General features: G+C 30.6%; 1 protein-coding gene and 3 long non-coding RNA genes across 4 annotated transcripts; all 4 read left to right on the top strand.

The window, feature by feature from the left end:
- Nucleotides 1-6,845: 6,845 nt before the first annotated feature.
- LOC140178157 (uncharacterized) lies at nt 6,846-7,417 on the top strand. Its single transcript, XR_011870400.1, has 2 exons — nt 6,846-7,118; nt 7,290-7,417. It is a non-coding gene; the product is annotated as an uncharacterized lncRNA (long non-coding RNA).
- Nucleotides 7,418-11,463: 4,046 nt separating this feature from the next.
- LOC140178156 (uncharacterized) lies at nt 11,464-13,196 on the top strand. The gene is made up of 2 exons (XR_011870399.1): nt 11,464-11,595; nt 12,172-13,196. It is a non-coding gene; the product is annotated as an uncharacterized lncRNA (long non-coding RNA).
- Nucleotides 13,197-13,292: 96 nt separating this feature from the next.
- LOC112735927 (uncharacterized) lies at nt 13,293-14,079 on the top strand. Its single transcript, XR_003813069.2, has 3 exons — nt 13,293-13,503; nt 13,613-13,702; nt 13,803-14,079. It is a non-coding gene; the product is annotated as an uncharacterized lncRNA (long non-coding RNA).
- Nucleotides 14,080-15,531: 1,452 nt separating this feature from the next.
- LOC112734513 (uncharacterized) lies at nt 15,532-22,280 on the top strand. The gene is made up of 9 exons (XM_029291234.1): nt 15,532-15,646; nt 17,039-17,182; nt 17,293-17,370; nt 17,883-17,916; nt 18,007-18,699; nt 18,742-18,935; nt 19,018-19,908; nt 20,613-21,365; nt 21,484-22,280. The coding sequence occupies exons 1-9, from the start codon at nt 15,532-15,534 to the stop codon at nt 22,278-22,280; spliced, it is 3,699 nt and encodes a 1,232-aa protein (XP_029147067.1).
- Nucleotides 22,281-25,351: the final 3,071 nt, after the last annotated feature.

The following is a 25,351-nucleotide window of genomic DNA, read 5'->3' as shown; positions in this document are numbered from 1 at the left end:
TTTGGTTGGTGAACTTTTTAGGTGTTTGGCACTTGTGTGGTACTTATTAGAAGTTTCTCCATGAGAAAGGAGCTCGATGGATATGATGGAGTTTGTAGTTCTTTGTTCATACATGATGGAACTTGTATGAACATGATGGTGTGTGGCACTTATTACATTTTGGAGATTTATAATTCCTTGTATTTCTTGTCCTATGTATCTACATTAGGGTTCTTCAATGTGTCTTGTTAGTTTGTACTTTAAAGTTTATATGTTGAAGATTTATAAAACAATCTTAGTTAAATAAAAGATATTTGAACTATTTATGTTATTATATATTATATAAATGTTGACTTGCTGAGTAAATTAGTTTATATATTAATTAATTTAAAAAATATAATTTGGCAAATTATGTGTATAATTTGTATTTAAAAATTATTACAAAATAAATAGTGTTTTGTAACTAAAGAAAAAAAATGTTACAAAATCAAGTTATATTTTGTAACAAAATTTTATGATAGGAAAAAATATATTGTCACCAAAAATATTTTGAAGATCAAAATTTGTTATCACTTTTGTAACAACTTTTGGTTTTTTGTATCAGAAAAAATTGTTACAAAATATTACTTTGAATTGTAACAGTTTCATTTTTTGTTACGAAAACTTTTTGTAACGGGACATACTGCAACGGCCCCTTTTTTTGTTACAAAATCCTTTTGTTTCAAAATATCGATTTTTTGTAACAATATTTTTTGTTACAAATATTGCTTTTTCTTGTAGTGCGCCTTTACACAGTTCGATTTATAATATATGAGAATAATTTATTTAAACTATTACTTGAATGAAGTATGGTTGTTTGAGAGTGATTAGGATCTACCATATATGAGTAGTTTATTTTTTAAAATTTGTGTTGACATTAATTTATCTCTTAGAACTTGATACAAGAGTTGTTTCGTATATTTGTTTATTTAATCCAAGATTTGAGTGTGTTTTCTTTTAATAAATACTTTTATTATTATTATTATTATTATTATTATTATTATTATTATTATTATTATTATTATTATTAGTATTTAAGTACTTATATAAAAAAATGAAAGCCCGTTGAAGAAATAAATGTAATATTAGTGTTGGTGATAATATGTTGGCAATTGCAAAGAGAGTTGAGTGAGATTCAACTATACATAGCATACTCAATCTCGGAATGTATTGAACTTTTCATTGGAAACCCCTCTCTCACATGAATATGATTACCACTTTGAAAACTTGGGAATAAATCATGCATTATTGAAATCTTTTGCTCATTCAGCATCATTCACTACAAGAAACATCGTTAAAATCGACGGCCAAATCGACGGCTAAGCCGTCGATAATATTAAATTTCGACAGCAAAATGGACGGCGATGATGGTCGCTATTAAGCTTGTCGATTTTTTAAAATTCTAATAAAATCGACGGCTTGCCTTGCCGTCGATAATAATGTAATAAAATCGACAACGTTTTTGTCTATAATATGAGTTTGAAAACTCTACATTCTTAATAAAATCGACAAAGTTGCCGTCGATATTATTATATAAAATCGACGCCAGTTCTGTCGATATTTGATTCAATTAAATCGACAATAATTTCGTCTATAATATGCTTAATAAAATCGACAACAGTTTCGTCTATAATATGCTTAATAAAATCGACAACACTGCCGTCGATATTTGATTCAATAAATTCGACACAATTGCCATCAATTTATTAATTTAGATACCGACCAAGAATTTGTCTATATTTTGTTTTTTTGTCTATTTTAAATTTAAAAAGCGACAACTTTTCTATCGATTTTAATAGTTATATATTTTAATTATTTTTTTTATTTGAAAAATAGTAAACAATTAATACAAATAAACTTTTAAATATATAAATAAAATTTATACAGAATATTAGATAACAAGACAAATAAACTTTTAAATATAAAAATAAAATTTATACTATATTATTTTGCCAATATAACCTTTACTTGTTTCTAGTTCATACTTGTTATGTGTATATGTCAATCTATCTTTTGCCTTTATGAAAAGCTAATTAATAAAAAGAAGCTGTGACATACACTAATTAGGAATGAATGTACGACAGGAATTAATTAATTAATTAATTATACATGTTGAAGGAAAGAAGAAAGTAGTGACTAGTGAGCAAGCTATGCATGTAGTATATATAACTGAGGACTTAACTTTGTGCATAGTTTTGATGATTCAACACTTGTAATTAAGACTACACTAGTAGTAGTAGTACTAAGAACAAAATTGGAAACCTCAGTAGTGTCTCTGAAGCTACCTAATTAATCCAAAACATATAGAGATCTGCATTATCAAGAGGTAGTGAATGTGTCTACCCTTGTGATATTCAACCTCTTTACAGTGGAAACAAACATCCACACCAACATCAACATATAATATCAATTAGTTTCATTAAAGAAAGAAAGAAAGAAGAGAATTTAGATGATGATGATGACTTACTCCCAAGGAACATCCCCAACCATAACAAGATCTCCTTCTTCATCTTCATAAGTGAGGACATGGCATCTCTCACTAGGTTGAACTACAACTTCATCCATCTCTGTACCCCAGAGAATAGTGGTGTCGAGTTTCCTCCCTATTGGAATGCCTTCCATGTACACCTTCACAAACAGGCTTCCACCACATTCTTCATGAGTGCTGAGTGCAAGCCTCAGATTCAAGGAAGCAGTTGAAGAAATGTTAGAGGAAGAGGAACATAATAATAAGTGCTGAGTGCTAATATATAATGAGTGCTAATATATAATGAATGCCGAGTGCTAATATAATAATGCTAGCTTCTGAATGCTGCTGAAGTGCTTTTGTATAATCCTACTAAAACAGTGCATGTTAGTGTGTTAGACTTTGTGGTATCTTTTTCCTTGCTTCTTTTGCTTTCTAGATAGATTGTAACACACGAGTTTAGCACTCGAATGAACAAACACTTGTTATATACTCTAATTTCAGTGGCCTCTTGAGAAACATTGGCATTCTCTCCCCTAAGGCGCTATAAAGAATTTTCGCTCCCCGCCAAGTGACCAACCTTTGCCTGCAGAAGATTGTAAGTATCGGTGACATTTCGCAACTCCAATCATTTTAATAAAAAGTGAAGAATGATTAGTTGCTTGTTTGAATGATAGTAAACAACTAGGAACAACTAACCAGCCACCTAGGAGACTCAGGAATGAAGGGTAGACTCAGAACCTGTGCACTACAAGGAATGATTCCTGAGACAAAGATGAAAAAGATGTGAGCAGTTTCATCAACCCAGTTGTTTGATTTCATGTTTTATTAAAACAACACCAGAAAGAAGGTCATTTACCTATCAGAGCCAAAATCCTCCAATTCAAGAATGCTCCAATAAGATAAGTTAATGATACCCCACAACAAATCATAAGCTGTCAACATAATAATAAGGATTTGGAATAATGCAACGCATGAAATATGTAAAACATGATGCAAGTAAAAGGACATTTGAGAGAATATTTTATCACTTTACCTGATGAACCGTGGTGAATCCTCCTCGGAGATTCTTCGGTGTTACTTCTGCTACATAAACTGGAACCTGTTATGTTATATAAAAGGGAAAAAAATTATTTGTGTTTCTTTTGACTTTATCAGCTGAATGCAATTTGAAGTTTGAACTGAAATTATAAGAAAGTTTATGAATCTTAACATTACCACAAAAGATAGAAGGCCCATCCCACACCCTACCAACAATCTTTCAATGTAAAGCCACCAAGCAACCTTCAATCAAGCAGCAAGTGTTAAATACCAAGAATCTTAGCGCCGGTGTTAAATACCAACAATCTGCAATGTGGTTGCACAAAAGAATGAAATATATATGCACAACAGCACAAGATTGTTGCACAAAAACACAGGCTGTTTGAACTTTGAAGCTTATTATAGGTTTGTTTAATGTTATTTATAAAGCACCGAGAGAGAAACTATTACAACAGGCTCCCAATATAAACTGCTATTGTATATGCTTGTTATAAAGCAGAGGCCTAGATCATTAACAGAAATATGACTAAGATTTAACTCCTAACAAAATAAAGCAATGTATAGATCAATATCTCTGCCTTTTATTATTCAAGGATAAACTTCAATGAGTGACCTCATACCAAATATGGGTGTTATTTTATAGTGACTGAATCTAGCTTCCAAGAAGAGCTTCTTCCATTCTTTTTCTTCCCTCTCTATCAAATTGATGAGGGGAAATACATTACATTTATAGAAACAAGAACCATTAAAAGATTTCTTTAAGTAAGCAAGCACATCTACTCAATAGTAATGTCTTATAGTTTTCACTATAATTGACAAGACAGAAGTCACAACCATAGTTTCACTCTAATTGCTATTCAAAATGATTGATTAAATTCAGCACTCCAAATTGTAAAATGAAAACGGTGGCCACTCATTAAGATTATTAGCCAATATCCAATGAAAAATAACAAATGCAGAAAAATGAAAAAGAGAATCAAGCCACTTTAAAAGAGAATTGATGTTCTCTTCACGGATGCTATTGAGAGGTTGCTTTATTATATTATTTAGTATATATTTATAACAATAACTTAATGCGGCAAAATTTAATTATTATTATATGCATGCTTTTATATCAGATGGGATGTAAATACCATTAACAATCTTCCAGACTACATGATATTGTGCTTCCTAGTGCTTTATACCACTATCAATGAAATGGCTTTTGATATCTTCAAAGATCATGCAGTCAAGTGGCTTCCCTATCTCAAAAAAGCTGTATGTACTATACTTTTCCTAAGTTTAATCAAGTCTTATTAACTCTTAATTAGATTCCTAAATTAATGTTTTCACTATTATCTACACAATTATTATGAGGATTCATAAATTGATTGATATGTCTATACTTATGATATCAGTGGTGTGATTTGTGCAAATCGTTTCTGCAAGAAGCAAAATGGTCCAACAACAAAGTTGTACCAGGATTCAAGGAGTACTTAGAAAATGGTTCAGTCTCATGCTCAGGCGGGTTTTTCTTACTCACTCCTTCTTCTTACTCAATCAAGAAATAACAGAGCCAGCACTTTATTTGTTAACTAACTACAGTGGATGAGAATTGATGCATAGAAACAGATCACAAGTAACAAAACAATGCTCTTCAAAAGATTTTTTTTCTTTTAAAAAAAATTCATAATGCACTTATGATGAAAAGAAGTTTTTCTTAAATTATTTATTTAAGACAAACAGCAAGTCAAATCAGAACAAAAGCAAAATCCAAATCAAAACAAAAGTAAAATCCCTAACCAAAAATCAGTACAGAAGGAGAGTATGAAATAAGTACCACAATCATTTCAATTAAGCAGAGAAATAATATATTAAGAATTCATGAAGCAGCAAATTATGACCAGAATAAACATGACCAGAATTTCTAGATTTAGAAAACAGGATATTACAATTAGGTCATAGTTTACACCTGAAATAGGGGATTTCCAAATGAAACTGAAGTTGGCTTTGAAAAGAGTTCAGTAACAGTCAGAAAATGATACCTGGTTTTTGTGAGTTCGATTGAGAGAGAGCGGAGAAGGACCAAAGTAGGAGGAGCTACGACGGCAACAGAGAGAAGAAGCGACTGTGTGGCACGGCAGCAACGGAGCGACAGGCAGCGCCAGCAAGAGGAGCGACAGTGGCGGCGCGAGCAAACTGAGTGATGGTGGTGCAACCGTGAAGTGGTCTGAAATTGTGTTTCTGAATGCAGAAAAGAAGTGGAATGCAGAAAAGAAAAGAGAGGAAAATAAAATGATAAAATTTTGTTTCTGAACTTGGAGCGGGAAGTGGGCGCGGGCTCGTGCTTTTAGCAATAAAAATCGACAGTATGTATGTCGATTTTATTTTGAAAAAAATTAACGTATTTAGCGTCTATTTTTTATATTCAATCCATACCATTTATTTGATTTTAAAAAAAAAATCTGGAACGTTCAAATTTATCGACAAAAATGTTGTCGATATTTTAAATATAAAAATAGACGCTATGTCTGTCGATTTTAATATAAAAGTATTTTCATCTCCCGTTTCGTATTTTAAGAAACAATCTGGAACGTTTAAATTTATCGACAGAAATGTTGTCAATATTTTAAATATAAAAAAAGACGCTATGTCTGTCGATTTTAATATAAAAGTATTTTCAACCCCGCTTCGTCTACAATATGACGATAATTAAAAGAGATTTAATGCATCATCAAAAAATCGACGACTAGACTGTCAATTTTATTATTTTATTTTTAATTATTATTTTTTTAAATATCGACGGCAAGCCGTCGAAAAATATCGACGGGAGAGATAGTCGTCGATTTTTTTCGTCGATAAATATGCTTTTTCTTGTAGTGATTGTTATTATTATTATCGTATAATTCTTCAGTTTTAAAATAAGTACGGCTTTACTTTAATTTAAAATGAATATTTTAATTTTTTAATAAATCTAAAAGTTAAAATTAAAGCAACAATTATTTTAGAATAGGAGGAATATATTCAATGATCAGAAATAAGAACTTTTTTTAATCAATCTCTTCGTTTACCAAAATACATGTAGAAAATTTAATCAATCACAAGTAGTCTCCTTATAAATTAGAATAAATAAAGAAAACAAAATAGAACAAAGAGGGAGTAATACGTTACTGCTTGCTGGTCTCCCTCCTCTCTTTTGTTACTTTTATAAATTAGAATAAATAAAGAAAACAAAAGAAAACAAAAAGAGTTAGACACGTAACTCCCTCCTCTCTTTTGTTACTTTTATAAATTAGAATAAATAAAGAAAACAAAAAGAGTTAGACACGTTATTGCTTGCTGGTCTCCCTCCTCTCTTTTGTTACTTTCATTCATTCCTTCATTCAAAGAAAAACAAAAAGGGAAAACCTTAGCTAGCCTCCACCGCCGCCGAATGGAGTGACCGATTGCCGCCGTCCGTGGCTGTCCGAGGAGTCTCTCTTTGTACTGTCGGTGTTTTCCAAGTCAAATCTCCTATTCGATGTCTTCTTCCTCACTCGGCGCCCATCCTCCGTCGGATTCTTCCTGCTCGCGGTCGTCTTGTCGCCGTCGTCTCGGCGTCATTGTCTCGAAGGTCAGTGGCTTTGGTGTGCACCTGTTCTTCGATTGTTGAAATCGTTGAACGATTATTTGATTTTTGGGTTCTGGTTCTGTTGTACTGCTACTGCTTTGTGTTTTTGTAAAATTTGTAGATGATTATTTGATTATTCATCTCAGGTTGTGTGCTTTGTGTTTTGTGTTTTAGATTACACAGAAAAAAAAACCAATTACTTGAAACACTTGCACACAAACATGCCCAGTCTTAACAACAGCTTCCCAATGGATCTTTCATTGGGTCTTTCCCCTGTTCTCAGAACTTTGGTTGTAATCATGGTAAGTCTCTAAACTAATTCATTAATATATGTAATTTAAAACCCTAATCCCAAATTGCATGCGACCCATATATAATTAATTTTATCATACAGTTGATCCTATTTTTAATACGTCTTTTCACGTAATTTTTTTATTTTGTCTAAATCTTATATATATTTTTTTATTTGTCTTATGTTGCAATATTTTTTTGGAGTCAATAAAAATCAATGCCTCAAATTTTAAATTATAGAAAATATGATACTATGTTATAAAATTAATTTTTCTAATAATTTAAGCTCATAAAAAAGGCATATGATTGGGATAAAACTATCTTAAATTTGCTACGTATGATGCCTAGTTTAGAAAACAACAATAAAATTATAGATTTTTCTGATACATATATTAAGGGTATTATTATACACGTGTGTGTGTGTGTGTATATATATATATATATATATATATATATATATATATTTTAATCACAGGAAGACATGGATTCAGCTCTTATTTTCGTATCTTTTTTTACTCGGTATATTTTGAATTAAGAGTATTTATGATATAGAATAAGAGCTGTATTTTCAATTCAAATCTTTTTTCTTTTTTTAAATTATCAAGATAGATTTTTTCTTCTTTTGGATTATGGAAAAAATGTGATTTTTGATGCAGTCTAATTTTAAAATGATTTACCTAAAAAATATACCTCTTCTTAGTTGCTATAAAAATCTAGGAAGTATGGTCTTATACTGTTATCATACATACTTGTTACAATTTACGTTGCTCTTTTTTTTTCTCTAGAAAAAAAATGGATAGACAATATGATTTGTTAGAGATGATTGCACCGTCAAAAGAGAGCTGGAAGATTCATATCAGAGTAATCAGACTCTGGTCTTTACCAAAATTCAAAGACTCCAAATCCAATAGCTCCATTGAAATGGTGTTGATGGATGAGCAGGTACTTCTAATTTATTCATCCAACAATTGCTTCTCTGTTTTCATACACATAGTCCAACATTTGTATGATCCTTACTCTCATAATTATTACAATTTCAATCTCAACAATTTTATGCTTTTCTTGGGACCATCGGTTAATATTTTTTAAAAATAGAAAAAGATCGTATGTAATTTAATGTAATGATAAATTGGTATATTTTTTTCTGATATGAGTTTTATTTTTTTAACTTTAAATAACAAATTAGACCATCAAATTTGAGTAATAATAAAATTTGTAGACAAATCTAATTAAAAATTACATTTCATAATGCACAAATCGAAAGATTCAATTTGTGTTAAAATAACTTTTTTTTATCTTAAAACAAATTAGAAGATTTAAACTGCACATGTAAAATTTTTTTAATACCAAAATATAAATCTAAATCTAAGAGTAAGATTTGTATTAAAAAAAAATTTGACCCTGAAATTTGTATGTTTAAAAAAAATTAAAAGTCATAAATTCGACCTTCAAATTAAATTTGTGGTCTCACATACAAAGAAACACACCAAATTTTAACATCGTTGTTAAACATCACTGAAAGGGTAACACCAAAATTAAAAGGTGTATTTTAGTCCTCTAAAAATTTTAAACACCAAATCAATTTACAAACTTTTATTTTACTACACAAATTAAAGTGAAGATTGTAATTATATAAAGAGATGAATATGAAAATTTTAAATTTTTTAAAAGCTGTTATGTTTTTTATTAAATAACGACAGAGATTAATTTGTCTAACTATTATCAAAATTTGACATTAAGATTGATATGTTTAATAACATAAAAATTTAAAACTAATTTAATAATTAAAATTTATTAAAAATTAAATTCTCTAATTAAAAATATTTTAGAGACATATTTAGGAATTAACCTATATTTATCACCCTCTTTTGAGTTTGACCATTTGAGATTTTAAAGGGTTTAAGAATACGTTGATGGAGAGGGAAAAAATATGTATATATACAACAATAACAAAAACAATAAAAAAGTTAAGGCGAAAAAAAGATTATACACAAAAAAAAATTGGAGAAGAATATTATTATAAGGTTTTTTCAATTTTTATTTTCTATGAAGTTAAGTGTTTAATTAGTATGCAGTTATCATGTAAAATATTTTTAGTTTGTACGTTCAAATAGTTTGTACTATTATTTAGGTTAAATTCTAAAATGTTTTAATATTTTTTATTAGCTATTTTTTTTTAAATATTTTAACGTAAACTTTACACTATAAGTCAAATATATATTAATATTACACATCATCTAAAAAAGAAAATATTTTAATTTATATGAAAATATATAATTAGTTCTAAGAATTTTTAATGTTCAATTATCTAATTTATCTTTATTCGTATTTTTCTTTTTATTGTCTTATAAAATCTAAAAGATTATATGTTACTCCCTGATTCTAAATAAGTGAATATTTTACAGTTTTATTTGACTGAGAATAAGTATTTACTTAAAAAATTTGGATAGTTTTAATTAAATTTTTATTAGAAATCCAACTAAATGAAAAAAAATTGAAAGGGTAGTTATAAGTATAAAATGAATTAATAACAAATTAGCCAAAATACTTTTTAATAATCTTTTTTGATAAGAAAGAAATAGAGAAAAGTTTGTAGAAATGTTTAAAGAATTTAGTGGGTAGAATTTTAGCGGATCGATCATTTAGTATTAGTACTATTGAATAGGTTAGGAGATCAATCTGAAATCAGCCAAAAGATTTCAAAGTCTAAGAATTGGGGGAAATTTTTTTCTTTTCTTTTTCAAAAAGGAAATAAATATGTTAAAAAATGAGAAAGAAGGGTCATGATTATTTACAAATTACATAATTAATTTGCGGAAATGGATAAAGAATTAGTGGATGAATATGCCGAATTTGTGCTAGCACGCATATGTATAGAAAAGAACAAAATATATGTGAAAAATATAAAACTAACTCTTCCTTTAAAAAAAATGTACACCAGGAAAAAAAATCAAAAAGTTTGACTGTCAGACATGGGAAATTATAAGGGAAAAGAGAAACAAGGGCTCCAAGGAGTGAGGGGTATTTGACCAGTAAAGAGGGGGATTTGGGGGATTTTTAGCCAAATTCTCATAAATAGTTATATAAAATTATAAATTTTGTTATACATGATTGAGAGAAAAATAATAAAGGCATTACTAACGCATATGCATGATTGTCATTAATCTTAACCCTCTTCTACATAACACTTAATGTTCATGCATGATTGTCATTGCACATTTTTCCTTTTTAATATCTATGGTTAAAAAAACAATAAAAAACAATTAAAGTATTAAATATTTGAATCCATTATATGTATATTCTTCCTTTTGGGTGAATATAAATCCGTTATTAATGCTTGATACTTAATATTTTAGATTTAAATCATATTTTTAATTTATTCGGTTATAACTATTGAACGAAATATTTTATATAAATTTTGTTTGTTTATTTAGTTGGACCTTATTTGTAGGGTGTGTAGAAAGTGAATAATTGAATTTTTTGCTTTGTGAAAAAATAGGGAACAACTATGCATGCTTCTGTAGGTGAGGATCTAATATCTGTGTTTCAATCATTGATATCAGAAGGAACTATGTATGTTTTTACATACTTTGGAGTTAGCAATGACTGTCGGTTGTATCGCATAACATCGCATCAATTTCGGTTGTTTTTTCAAGATAGAACTACTGTCTTACCCTCTTTCTGTGATGCAATACCGTTATATGGTATTAAGTTGGTCCCTTTTAGGGAAATTATGGGATACTCTTCTCATCATCCTTTTTTGGTTGGTAAGTGTATAATTTATGGCATGTACACAAGTTGATTTTTATTTTGTAATTATGATAAAATATCACTAAAACGTGTGATTTGTGCACATTTTTCTATTTGATATTTATTTAAGACGTTGCTGGAGTTATGACCGGTATAGAGAGTGAGAGAAAATATGTGAACGATGGCAAACTTATTAACATGATAGTCATTCATATTGAGAATGACGGGTGCGTTTTTTCCAACAACCCTTACTCACCACTTAATATGTTTATATAATTAATTTTTTTATTTTCTAAATAATTCTCATTTTCTCTACAGTTTAAAGCTTAATATTGTTGTTCTTGGAGAGATGGTGGACCGGATCAAGGATTTTCTGGCATCGGGCGATCAACAACTGCCAATAGTTGTTTTTCAATTTGCAAGAGTAAAAAATGCTGGGGTATGTGAGAATTTGATTACTATCAAATGATTATATCTTATTGTAACTATTTCTACTAATTATTGAGATGCAAAAGGAGTTAACACTCTCTTTCAGTGATAAGAAATTAATAGTTTGTGTGTAAATTGCTGAAATGAGATAAAAGACTAATAGTGATAAGAATTTTATGTTAACACTCTCTTTCAAGTAATAAGATTTTTTTAAATATCGTTGGAAATTCTCTTTTTTGTTTTTTCTTTCTAAAATATAATTGGTTGAAGTGATACAAACTATTAGTATATAAAATTGGATAAACGAGGTATCACCAGTTTTTTATTTCTTTTTTGATTGTAAATCAACATATAATTTTAAACTATATTTTAGTTATTATATAATACTTTTTTCTTATTTTATAGTTGCATTAAATATTTTTTTATATGTCATTGCTGAAATAAAAAATTTTAATAATTAATTAGATTTGCAGTAGATTATAATTGTTTTTTTAAATCTAAGGATACTTTTGGTTACTTTCCATTCGATAATTCTTCTGTCATGTATAATTGTACAACTCATTTAAGCAATGATTGTTATATATAGGAACCAATATTGTGCAGAACATTATGTATGGTAATAGACTCTTGATAAATCCGGATATTCCTGAGGCTTTGATGCTTCGAAAAAGGTATTGTACCAATATTGTGAATTATTTATGGTTGTGCATATTGACTGTATTTTTGTGGCGTTGTGATTGATAAGTAGCGTGTACTATAGAGAGATCTCGCAGTACCTATCTGTGATTTCTGGCAAACCGGCATATCTTGATGAAGATAAGGTTTTATATTCCACTGGGAGGAAGACAATAAATGAGTTACGTGCGGTTGCGGATGTGAGTGCTTTATAGAAAACTACTTTTTTCGTTTGGTTCATTTTTTTTTAACTTTCAAACTGTTCCTATGTAGGTTGGATTCTATGTTGTTCGGGCCACTGTTCTTGATGTTGAACCCGTTCCAAGTTGGTGGTATAAATCATGTCTTTGCAGCGTGAAGGTAGAAGCTAATGCGGATGAATACTTCTGCGACGGCTGTAATAGGGACGTGAATAATGTGGTTGACAGGTATGACTCTAATTAGACTTATTTGTGCAATCTTTTCATAAAAAAGCAATATAGTTAACTAATTGATTATGTTGATTTTTAAATGATTTAGCAATATCTGGCTTAATACCAATAATTATTAAAAACAAAAGCTGCTTTGGCTGATGAAAATATGGTCTAGCCACAAAAAATGGCAAACAAAGATAGAGTGCACAGAAAAAATTTATATACCTACAACAATTTTATACCAAAGTCTCCTTTGCTAGGCTAAAATCTAGAAAACTGATAAATCTAAAAATAATTGTGTTTGAGCATCTAAATTATGTTGAATATAATTTTTATGATTTTGTTGTAACTAAAGGGTGATAGGCCATGTGTTAGTTGATGTTTTTTAATAATAAAAAAAACAGGTATAAGTTGAATTTGTTGATTTTTTATGGTACTGCTACAACAAATTTTGTTGTGTTCGATAAGGAGGTCGTAGCTCTATTCGGACAAACCTGTACTGAGATGGTGAAAGAGTTGAATGTATGTGAAACCAAATTCGTTGATCACGTTATGATTGTCAATAAGAGATGTTTGTTTATTTAACACGATAAAAATGTAAAATTTTTGGTGTAGGAAAAAGGGAAAGCAAGCAAAGATCCTATTGGTTTTAATGAGTTTTTCCTTGATAAGGAGTTTTTATTCAAGGTCGAAGTAGAAACTACTGGATGGTGCGATTCTTATGATGTATCGGTGATACGTTCTGATTCTACAAGTTTACCGAGGTGGAGAGACAATCAAGGCCCGGTAAAATCTGATGTACCCCTGCTGGTCCTGTTAACCCTGTTCATGTATGATTTTTTTCTTTATTTTTTATTGATTTTAGACTATGTATATTAAGGCTTACTTTGCCAAATATGAGGTGTTATTTATTTATTTTTTCATTGTTTTTCTATATAGCCTCGAGGTGAAGATGGATGTTCTGTTTGTGATGAGTCACCTGATCCAATCGTAAAAAATCTGTCTGTTACTAAAAAACCTGTTGTCAGGGTATTCATTTGGTCTTCACTTATATGGCCTCTTTCATATTTCATATTTTATTTTTGGGTTAAAATCTTGATTATACTTTTTTGTTTTGTTTTGTTTGAAGCGCCTGTTGGATGAGTTTAACATGTCTGGTGCTCCTTCCATTAAAAAATAGCTGCTGTGAAACATGAAGTTTTTCATGTAATGGAGATAAAAGAGCATGTTTTGAAGGTTTGGTGGAGTCTTAGCTATAGCTATTGTTTATTGAGAGAATAGATACTATTCAATTTTTAAAGTATTTTGAATTTTAAATTGAACAATTGTTGTTTTATTTTATTTAATTATCTATATTTTTTTGGACATGCTAATGACACTAGAAGTACTTTCTTCTTATCAGCGTATTAAACATATATATAAATATATTATTTTATACGTTATTTATTTTTTATTAAAATTGATGGAAGGCTTTAGAATAGAGCTTTTTTGACTAATGCAATATGAATGAGAATAATTACTATTATTTTTTATTATTAAATGAAAGTAATTACTAAATGAGAGTGATGGTTAGGGTGTTGGTGTTGTATGATGCTGTGACTCACTAAAGTAGGTTATATTATATTTATGATTCCGTAAATAGAAACTTTTAATTTCGTTCAAAAAAGAAAACTATTGATTTAAAATAAAATAATATCTTTGATTCTTTCCAACAAATTATAACATATACACATTAAAATTTTAGCCCAGCCCAAAATACAATAACTCTATATAAGAACTCTACAATTACACATAATCTATCATATTCAATATTTGATTATTAGATATTTTTGAAGGTGTTACTGTTGCACATTGCATCACATCTTTATGTAAGTTTTATTTATTTTTTTCATTTCAAATAAATTTTTTAAGTGTTGATTAGTCTTCTATTGATTAGTGTTTTCATTTTATTTTATTGAACTTCTTTACAGTTTTATTTTTTTTACTATTCACATGTTATAAACTTATTAGCTTAGTAATTGAAGATAAATAATATTTGTATAATTGTTAAATATCTGAGAAAAATAAGACTATTATATACTCTCTAAAAGTGTTGTTACTACACAATACACTATATTTTATGTAAGTTTCATATGTTTTATGTAAGTTTCATTTTCTTTTATCAAATATGTTAAAGTTTGTTAATTTGGATACTAATTTTTATTATTCACTTAATGTAATTATCCAAAAAAATTACTTTATTATTTATAAAATAAATTTAAAAATTACATGTCACGGAGAACATGCAGTACTACCTTTTAAAATTATATTATTATTATTATTATTATTATTATTATTATTATTATTGAAACATACCATAAAGTTGTATCTAATTTTTAATATTTAAATTTTAAATGACTAAAACTATTTTGTGTTGAATATTTTGTTTTTAACTAATTTTTTTGTTATACGTTGATTAAACAAATGTGATTTATTAATCACTTCTAAATTCAAATTAAAAAATTGTCGTGCAGGAGTGTATTTTTCAATTAATTATTTAATAGTATATAATATAAAAATTAGTTTGCTTTAGCTATATTTAAATTGGTTTGGCTTATATATATATACCCCTTTTAATTAGATTATTAATTTGTGAATTAAAAGTCACTGTTAATATATTTTTACATATTTAAAAATTATGTTTTTTACTTTTTAAGTAAAAATTGATACCTCATAAATTAATCAATAAATAATCAGTATTGTAACTTAATGGATATTTAAAATTTAACTTCAAGATAAGTATTCAAATTTGAAAATTTGTATTCGTAGCTCATTGTTGCGGGAGAATTACATTGTAGATAAGTGAGTTAACAACGATAATGTATCCCATTCCAATCATACAATCCAAGGTTGCAAGGTTAAGACGAAAGATAATTTTGGCAAGAAAACGAAAAAGACTTGATGATAATGAGTCTGCTTTCTTTTGTGCTTCTGGTAAGTGTTCTTCTAAAACTTTTTTAATTTCTATTTTTTATGGGAAATACAGTTTAAACTATCATCATGAAAGAGAATGTTAGCGAAGTAGTTTGTACTATACATAATTTTTTAAATCTTTTAGTTTAGTGATTTAAAAACTATAAATAACTATTCATATTTAATAAGCTATAAATTACATAAAAAACTATGCAATCTTCAAATCTTCATGTACTATTTAGGTTAATTAATTATTTAATATTATTTAAGATATACTCTATCATAATTTAAAATAATATACTATTTAATCTAAATTAATACATAAAACTCTATACTAATTGGAAAAATATAAAATTTGATGCTTTTGTGTAGATCTATTTAACTCAATTTAAATAAATTAAAATTTTAAAATTATATATATTTAAATTTAGAGTTTTATTTATTATTTAAATTGAATTGTATTATTTTTAAGTCATGATTGGATATATTTTAAATAATTTGATATAGATACTCATTGATTTAGTTTAATAATTTAAAAAATAATTCAATAAAACTAAACCAATACAAAAAAATTTGAATCTGCGAAAGTATACTACTAAAATTATATAAAATCAAATACGACATTAGTTAATTGAATAATTATTATTTGTGTTTCATTTATTTTTCTTGACTTAACAATGTTGAAGAACAACAATAATACAAATTTTGACGTACATAAAAATGTGCATCATATTACTACAAGTCAAAGAACATTGTGTCGAGAAACTGGTACCTCATCTAATATTCTCAGTTTACAATCTAGTGAGGATAAAGGTGACATTTTTCTCACTGTAATTGACTCATATTTATCTAAATTTAATTTATATCGGTTTAATGACGAAAATTTTATATATATATTTCTCATTACTCATTCATAGGGAAGCAACTATCTATGTATGGTGTACACTGTGCCTTGCATGAAATTTTTGGACAGAAAAATACTCCTCATAATTATGTAAGACCTTCTACATCAGAGGTAAGATCTAAATCTTTAACTCTACAGACGGATCCCTCATTGACAAGAACTCCACTGTCCGTGTTAACAAATAGTACGTATAATTAATGAAAGCCAAATGATTCATACACCAATATTTAGCAAAAAGTATACTTCATCGGAGACCATTTATATAACATAGATTTATTACAATTCTAGCATACTCCAGTGTACAAGGATCTGCCAATAATCTAACTGAAGTCGTTCCGCAAAATTAGCTTCCATCACACTCCGGTTCTCACAGATCGTGCCTAACAGAAAGGTAATTTAGAAAAGATGATCATCATTATTATATTTTTTTTCCTATAGTTTCTATGGTTTAATTGAATAAAATTGAACTTTTTTGTAAAGAAGTTCTACTATAATTGGGATGCAAAAAGGACAATCTTCCTCTGTTGTTGCTTCGGTGGCTATTAATTTGGCACAACTTTATGAAGATGTAAATTTATCGACTGTTAAGACGCACCCACCAAGCGCTGACACACACAGTGGCCAACATGTTGACCCTTTTGTTGATGATGAAGGTAATTTCTCATTATATCAAGAATTTAAGTTTGTAGTTTGCATGAGATATGAATTATTAGTAATACATCAAAATGATTATGTTTGTATTTTTATAATTTTTTTACTGTAGTTTTGAATGGTTATGATGATTCAATGTTGGATGTGGATATGGAAGATAATTTTATACCATCCTCTGAAACCTTAGACGGTATGTAAAATTTTTATCTGTATGTTTATTTGCATCTTTGTGTACATCATGGACTAAATTGTATCGGTATGACAACTGAGTAGCTAAAGAGAGTTCATTCGGCAGGTGTCTGGGATATAGGAAATCCTATTTATCAATGTCAACACTGTAAAGCATGGATGTGGTCTGGAGAAAGGCTTGCTATAAATCCAAACAGTCGCCCCAACCAAAGTTTTCATTATGTTGTATGGAAGGAAAGATCGAGCTTCCTCTACTTTCTGTGCCTTCTGATGAGCTCATTCAGCTTCATATTGGAGGAGATCAAAGAAGTATTCATTTCCTAAAAAATATAAGGACATTTAATTCAATGTTTTGTTTTACATCAATGGCTGGAAAAATTGACCGTGGGGTGAACAATAGGACTGCTCCTCCCATTTTTAAGCTTGGGGGTCAAAACTACCATAGCATTGGTAGCTTACTTCCTCCTGATAGTTTGCGACCAACATTTGCCTAGCTATATATCTATGACACAGAAAATGAGATTAATAATCGAATAGGCACACTTCGGTAATTTTCATGCAACCAGTCAAACTTTTTAGTTATTTCTTATCTGTGAGAGAAAATAACATAAATTTTATTGTTTTTTTTTTTTCGTAGTTCCAATGAAGCTATAAATGAGCGGGATAGGAAAATTGTGGCAATATTAAGAAACATGCTAGACAAATATAATAGTTTGGCAAAGAGTTTTCGCTATGCAAGAGATAGATACCAACAGAAAAATTGCACAAACATAAAACTTAAGTTGATTAGTAAAAGGACTACAGATGGCAGGACATACAACTTGCCATCTGCATCTGAAGTGGCTGCATTGATTATTGGTGATGTCGAACAACTTAGCAAAGATATGGATATTATTATAGAGAGTCAATCTAGAAAGCTCCAGCGGATTGATATTTTTCATCCATCTTATTTAGCCTTGCAATATCCATTGTTGTTTCCGTATGGGGAGGATGGATTTCGTTTGGGTATTGCAACATCAGATTCTATCTCTGCTAGACCTACAAAGATAAACAAAATAATCACTTTGCGACAATTCTTTGCTTTTCGATTACAGAAAAGGATGGGTGAATCTCCGTTAATTCTGAGATCAAAGAGATTATTCCAACAGTTTCTGGTAGATGCCTACACAATGATGGAATCAGAGAGGTTAAAATTCTTTAGGTGTAAACAACCACAGTTGAGGGTTGATAAATACAAATGTCTGCATGAAAGTCTTGTAAACGGGGATGTAGATGCTGCAAGGCTTGGCAAAAGAATCATTTTTCCTAGTACTTTTACCGGTGGACCTAGGTATATGATGAATAATTGTAAAGATGCATTTGTAATTTGCAGATATGCAGGATATCCTAGCTATTTTATCACCATGACCTGTAACCCTGAATGGGATGAGATAAAAAGAGAAGTGACTTCCATTGGATTGAAGGCAAAAGACCGTCCTGATATATTGTGTCGACTTTTCAAGATCAAGCTTGATGGTTTGATCGATGACCTCAAAGAGGGAAAAATCTTTGGCAAAATTTTGGGATGTAAGTCTATGTTTATGCAACGCTTTATTAAAATCTTATGTTGTTTGTAATGCTTTGCTCATTTGTCTTTTTCAATTTTCAGACGTTTGCACTGTAGAGTTTCAAAAGAGAGGGCTTCCGCATGCACATATCCTTTTATTCATGAGTAACGAGTTCAAACCACAAACACCAGATAACATAGATAAACATATAACAGCTGAGATTCCTGATGAAAATGAAAGGCCAAAACTACATGGAGCTGTTCAAAATTACATGGTACATGGTCCATGTGGTCCGTACAACAAGAATTCACCTTGCATGAAGAATGGATCCTGTTCAAAGTTCTATCCTAAAGAGTTTAGACAGCGAACACTCATTGATGAGGCCGAATTTCCCAAATATAGGCGTACTGATAATGGTCGAATAGTGAAGAAAAGGGAATGTGTACTAGACAATAAGTTCATTGTTCCGTATAATCCAGAATTGTTGCTCAAGTTTGGGTGCCACATAAATGTGGAATACACATGCCAAACAAGTTCTATTAAGTATCTGTTTAAATATGTACACAAGGGTAATGACCGCGTAACAGCTACTCTATACAATGCTGGTGATCCGTCAGAAGCCACACAAGCTGTTGACGAAATTAGGAATTACTACGATTGTAGGTATATTTCAGCATGTGAGGCAGTCTGGCGTCTATTTGGATACGAAATCCAAGAGAAAGAACCATTTGTGATTAGACTTCCATTCCATTTGGAGGATGAGCAACCTGTGGTCTATGGTGAAACTTCTAATGTGAATGATATCGTCGAAAGAGCAATATCTCATAAGTCCATGTTTTTGGGATGGATGGCGGTGAACATGTCATATCCCTATGCTCGAAGTCTGACTTATGCTGAGTTTCCAACCAAGTTTGTTTGGAAGGATGATTCTTCAAAGTGGTTTCCTCGAAAGAAAGGATTCGCAATTGGAAGGTTGACTCATGTACCTGCAGGTAATGATGAGTTTATATTCAATTTTGATCTTACTTATTTAATGATGTAAATTTAAAATCTTAACAGCCTATACCCCACGTTCATTTTATTCGATTTATCTACACTAGAAAATAAATGTTCAACTAACTTTCAACAATTATAATCTGTAGATTATACAATTTTTTATTTTTTTATATTTTTTAGAAAAATTATTCTTATGCGGATGTGAAGCTACATAATAATTAAAATAGCGTAGCTTAATCCATTTACCAACTTAAAAGTGGGATTTTAACCAAGTTTTTTGCAGCAAATACCGAAGAATATTACCAACGACTTCTCTTGAATACTCAAAGAGGATGTATGAGTTTTTGAGATATAAGAACAGTAGGAGGAACAATTTATGCTACGTATAGAGATGCATGCTTCACCCTTGGACTCTTGCAAGATGACAAAGAATTCATTGATGCAATTAAGGAAGCAAGCTCATGGGCCTCAGGATCATATGTTAGGAGGTTATTTGTCATTCTATTAACATCCGACAATATCTCAAGACCAGAACATGTCTGGGATAGATGTTGGCATGAACTCTCATATGATATTTTGTATCGACAAAGAGCCGTGATGAACATGAGCGGTGAGTTTCTATTAATTACAATGATAAAAGTTCTTCCTTATTGATCATTTTTAGTTTGATTGAATTTTTACAGTATCGTATAATATGCAGAGTTAACAATGTCAGATGATGAGATTAAGCAGTTTTGCTTAATGGATATAGACAAGATCTTACATTCCTATGGTAAAACCTTGAAAGACTATCCTCCTATGCCTTTAGCAACTGAAATTGATAATTCTTTGTTAACCGAAAGGGTTATAAGGGAAGAGCTAAACTTTAATAGGGATGATTTAAAGAAAAATGCCTCAGACATATTAGCCATCGCAACACTTGAGCAGAGATATGCATTCGATAAAATTGTTACAGCTGTGTATTGTGATGAAGGGGGTTTTTTCTTTGTGTATGGTCATGGAGGTACTGGAAAAACATTTCTCTGGAACCTTATGTCTGCTGAGATTCGCTCAAGGAGTGATATAGTGTTAAACGTTGCTTCGAGTGGTATTGCATCTTTACTTCTTTCCAATGGAAGAACGGCACACTCAAGGTTCAAAATACCGCTGAATATAACTGAGGATTCTGTATGTAACATCAAACCTGGTTCCCCTCAAGCAATGTTGCTGTTGAAAGCCAGACTTATAATTTGGGATGAGGCTCTAATGGTTAGTAGGTACTGCTATGAAGCACTTGATAAATGCTTGGGTGATATCATGAGGTGTTCTCCAACATATAGAAAAGATTTGCCCTTTGGAGGAAAAGTGGTTGTACTAGGTGGAGACTTTAGACAAATTCTTCCTGTCATTCCACGAGGATCGAGACAAGATATCGTTCATTCAACCGTGAATTCGTCTTACCTTTGGAAGTTTTGTCAGGTGCTCAAACTAACAAAAAAATATGAGACTCTCTGTAGGGACGACTGCTTCAGATCAAGATGAGACAGAGCAATTTGGTGAGTGGTTATTGAAAGTTGGTGATGGTCTAATAGGTGACAATATAGATGGTGAATCTGAGATATGTCTTCCAGGAGATATTGTTATTCCTTCTTCGGACCATGCATTTGATGAGTTAGTTCATTTTTCTTATCCAAATATTTTGGAAAACATATCCTCAAAGGATTTTTTCAAAGCAAGAACTATACTAGCTCCCACACTAGACACTATTGAAGAGGTCAACAATCATCTGATGGCTATCATTCCTGGAGTAGAAAAATTATATCTTAGTTCGGATTCCATTTGTATGGATGAAGGGAATATGGAGAGTCAACTAGATCTCTATGGTCCTGAATTACTGAATAGCATAAATTGCTCTGGTTTGCCTCCACATAAATTAATACTCAAGGTTGGTGTTCCGGTGATGTTACTGAGGAATATTGACCAATCCAGTGGTCTTTGTAATGGTACAAGGCTACAAGTTAGGAAGCTTAGAAATCATGTCATAGAATGTGAAGTCTTAACGGGTAAAAATGTTGGTCATATTGCTTTGATTCCAAGAATGAATATGGTACCAACAAATAAAACCGTCCCAGTTAGATTCCAACGAAGACAGTTTCCCATAATAGTATCGTTTGCCATGACAATTAATAAGTCTCAGGGGCAAACTTTATCTCATGTTGGATTGTACTTGCCCAGACCAGTTTTTACACATGGCCAACTATATGTGGCACTTTCAAGAGTTAAGAGTAAGAGAGGTTTAAAAGTTTTACTTATGAATCACGTAGGAATGTCTACAAATTCAACCATCAATATTGTTTATAGAGAAGTCTTTGAAAAAATAGTATTCTAATGTAAATATTTTAATTTTATTTTAAATTCTGTATCAGTGTATAATTATTTTACTTTAAAAAATATAAAATAATTATTACTCCCTTTTTTTATGTTAAAGTTTGATTTTGATAATAATTTTATAAATTTTTTAAAATAATAATTATTTTGTATTTTTGTTTTAAATATTGAAGCATATTTTTTTCACTTTTATAAATTTTTCCGTACTGAGCACGGATTTATACACTAGTATATATTAAAATATAAAAGACATGAAAAGTATATAAAACAACAAAAAGGTATAGTAAGCTTTGAGAAATGAGGGGTGTGAATAAGACTCCTTTTTATTTATTTTAAAGATAACTTCGAACTTTCTATAAATATATGGGATTTTTCTATTTTTGTCTCATGAATCTAAAAAACAAGAAAATAAAACAGAGGAAAGAAAGGAGATGACTTTAGTCTCTTGTTTGTAACTTGATTCAACCTCTACATGCAATCATATTGTTTTCATCACAATTATAGCAGAATTTTATTATAATAAAATTCTGATTACATGCACAAATTCAATGCCAAAAATTGGAACCAAAACCTTCTTCCTAAGTCTAGAAAAAGTTGGACCTCTACGAAGCTCTTGAGAATGTCAAAACAAAACTCTAAACCAGAGCAACAAAACGCCAAGCAGATATAGAACACAAATTCATGTTTTGTTTTTCTTTGTCTAATCTCTCTTGCCGTTTTTCTCTTGACTTTTCTTATATTTCTCACATAATATATTGGTCTTTTTCTGATTCAGAAATATGGAAGACAAAAGACTAGAAACCTAACATGATTTTAAGTTTTATGTCATGCTAACCATTATAACCCTTATTATTTTTGAAAAATTTAATTATGAATAAGTTATGTTTAATTTTATTTTATTAAATAATTGAGTTTTTTATTATAAAAATTATTTTTATTGAAGATATTTAAATTAAATTTTATGATAATGAGTTTAAATTTATTAAGAATTTCATTCTATTTAATTAGATATTTTGCTTAATTCAAATTAATAATTTAAATATTTTCTTAATTAAAATTTAAAGTCCTAGTAATTAAAAAATAATTAGAATATCTCTAATTTTAAATTAGGTAGCTATTTGAAACTAATTAGTAAGTTGACTAATAAATTATGTTCTTAAAAAATTAATGAATTTTATTTGATTTTAAACTACTATTCCATCCTCTAATTTTATTAAAATTTTTACACTACCTTTATCCTTTTTACCAAACTCTAAAATCCGTAATTTTTACATCAACTCTAACCCTAATTTCATCCATTCACACACTCCCTCACATCTCAGCCACCACTCAGCTTCTTCACTAACACACACACAAGAATCAAAAGAGAAGAAGGAGGAGGAAGAAAAGAGAGGAGAGCGAGACGGCGTTGGCAAGCCAAAGTGACGGCGTTGCCATTGCCGTCAAGTGAAGGAGAAAGAGTGAGAGGGAGTGACACATGAGAGAGAAAGACCGAGAGAGAATGTGCAATCGAAGAGAGGAAGAAGGGTGTCTCGTCGCCATCATGCTTCGTTGTCGCTGCTGCCATAGTCACCATCGCCATCGAGACCACCATCGTTGCCAGATAGGGTGGAGGAGAATGGATGTGAGTGGGGAAAAAAGGGAGAGCACGGTTGCATGATCGTCATCTTCCACAGCCGTTGTTAGAGGCTGCCGCCATTGCTATGATTGTAATTGATCCTCACGCCGTCGCAAGAATCGCTGCCAGAGGGGAGTAGCTGCTGTGGCCACCGTCCTGCCATGCCAGTCACTATCATCATCACCGGGTTGTTGGATCACCAAAGCCGCTATTACTCCATTCTTTTTTTTTTCTTTTTAGTTTTAGTAACTCATTCTTGTTCCGCAATCTTCATTGCTATAGTTCTGTTATAAGCTTGATTAAGAATTTAGAGACGTTAACATCTTAGGGCTGAGCTACTGCGAGCCGTGATTGTTGATGCTCTGAAGGAATCAATGCTGCTACTGCTCCATTCTCTTATTTCTACTTACTTGCAGTAATTTCCTATTATAAAACCCTCACCGTTATTGTGGTGTTATTAGTTTCTTATGCTAAAAATTTTGAGGTGTCGATGTCATAGGTTAAATTGCCGTAATCGCGTGCTGTAATTGTTGCTGTCGCTACTACGAGGGAATGTTGGTGTGGTTGTTGTTGGTGCTGCCGCGAGTTAGGATGAAAGGGGTCACGCTTAATTTTGTGGGTTTCAACTATTTGAGGTAGGGGTGATGCATGAGCATCTTTAGTTGTTTTCTTTATTAGTTTTTCAAAAAAGTTAGTGAATTCCCTATTCTTAATTGAGATTTTAGTGCTTTAATCAATATTTCTTAAAGTTTCCTTGATCTTTGATATGTATGGAAAAGTGTTGAAAACAAGCAAGAATAAGGATGAAAAGAAGCAAGTAAGAGAACCACTAAAAGCAAGCAAGGAGAGGCAAATAGAGAAGCCTCTTATAGAACAAACAGAAAGATCCCTTGACCAAGCATGCAAAAATTGAAGCCCTAGGAGTGTCAAAGAAGACCATGCATATAACGCATGATACTATGCGTATAACACATAGCAAAAGTACATCTCTAGTGGCTAAATCCACTCCATGTGTACTTCTTGGGAGTTCCATGCGTACTACTTGAGCATTCCTGCGTATAACGCATGGAACCAGACCCCTTTTGACCTCTTCGTACTCCAACGAGCCTAACTTGAGCTAGAGAGGTCCAAATGAAGCGGTTCTAGCGGCGTTCAAAAGTCTACATCCAGACTTTCTAATGATATATAATAGTTATAGTGGTCATGCGTCAAAGGCAGCCACACTCAAGCCACCAAAAGTACTCTAGGGTTGCCAAGTGCCATGCTTATAACGTGGGAATTCCTATGTTATATGTGAGAAGCCAAACAGAGGCCAAGAATCCCAAATTGCACTTCCAATAGCAAAGAAAAACCATGTGTTATACTTGAAGACCCATGCGTATAATGCAAGGGCCAAATTGCACCTCCTAGCAAAACCATGTGTTATACTTGAAGACCCATGTGTTAAATTGTTG

This window comes from Arachis hypogaea, chromosome 13 (assembly GCF_003086295.3).
Source record: "Arachis hypogaea cultivar Tifrunner chromosome 13, arahy.Tifrunner.gnm2.J5K5, whole genome shotgun sequence".
In the NCBI taxonomy this organism is placed as follows: Eukaryota; Viridiplantae; Streptophyta; class Magnoliopsida; order Fabales; family Fabaceae; genus Arachis; species Arachis hypogaea.
This window is presented reverse-complemented; position numbering and strand designations above follow the sequence as displayed.

Excerpts from the sequence above, each read along its gene's own strand:
- LOC112734513 (XM_029291234.1), top strand. The coding sequence starts at position 15,532 with ATGTATCCCATTCCAATCATACAATCCAAGGTTGCAAGGTTAAGACGA. Across the intron at positions 17,183-17,292 it reads CCCTTTTGTTGATGATGAAG|TTTTGAATGGTTATGATGAT; the intron begins GTAATTTCTCAT and ends TTTTTACTGTAG. Across the intron at positions 18,700-18,741 it reads ACTTTTACCGGTGGACCTAG|ATATGCAGGATATCCTAGCT; the intron begins GTATATGATGAA and ends TGTAATTTGCAG.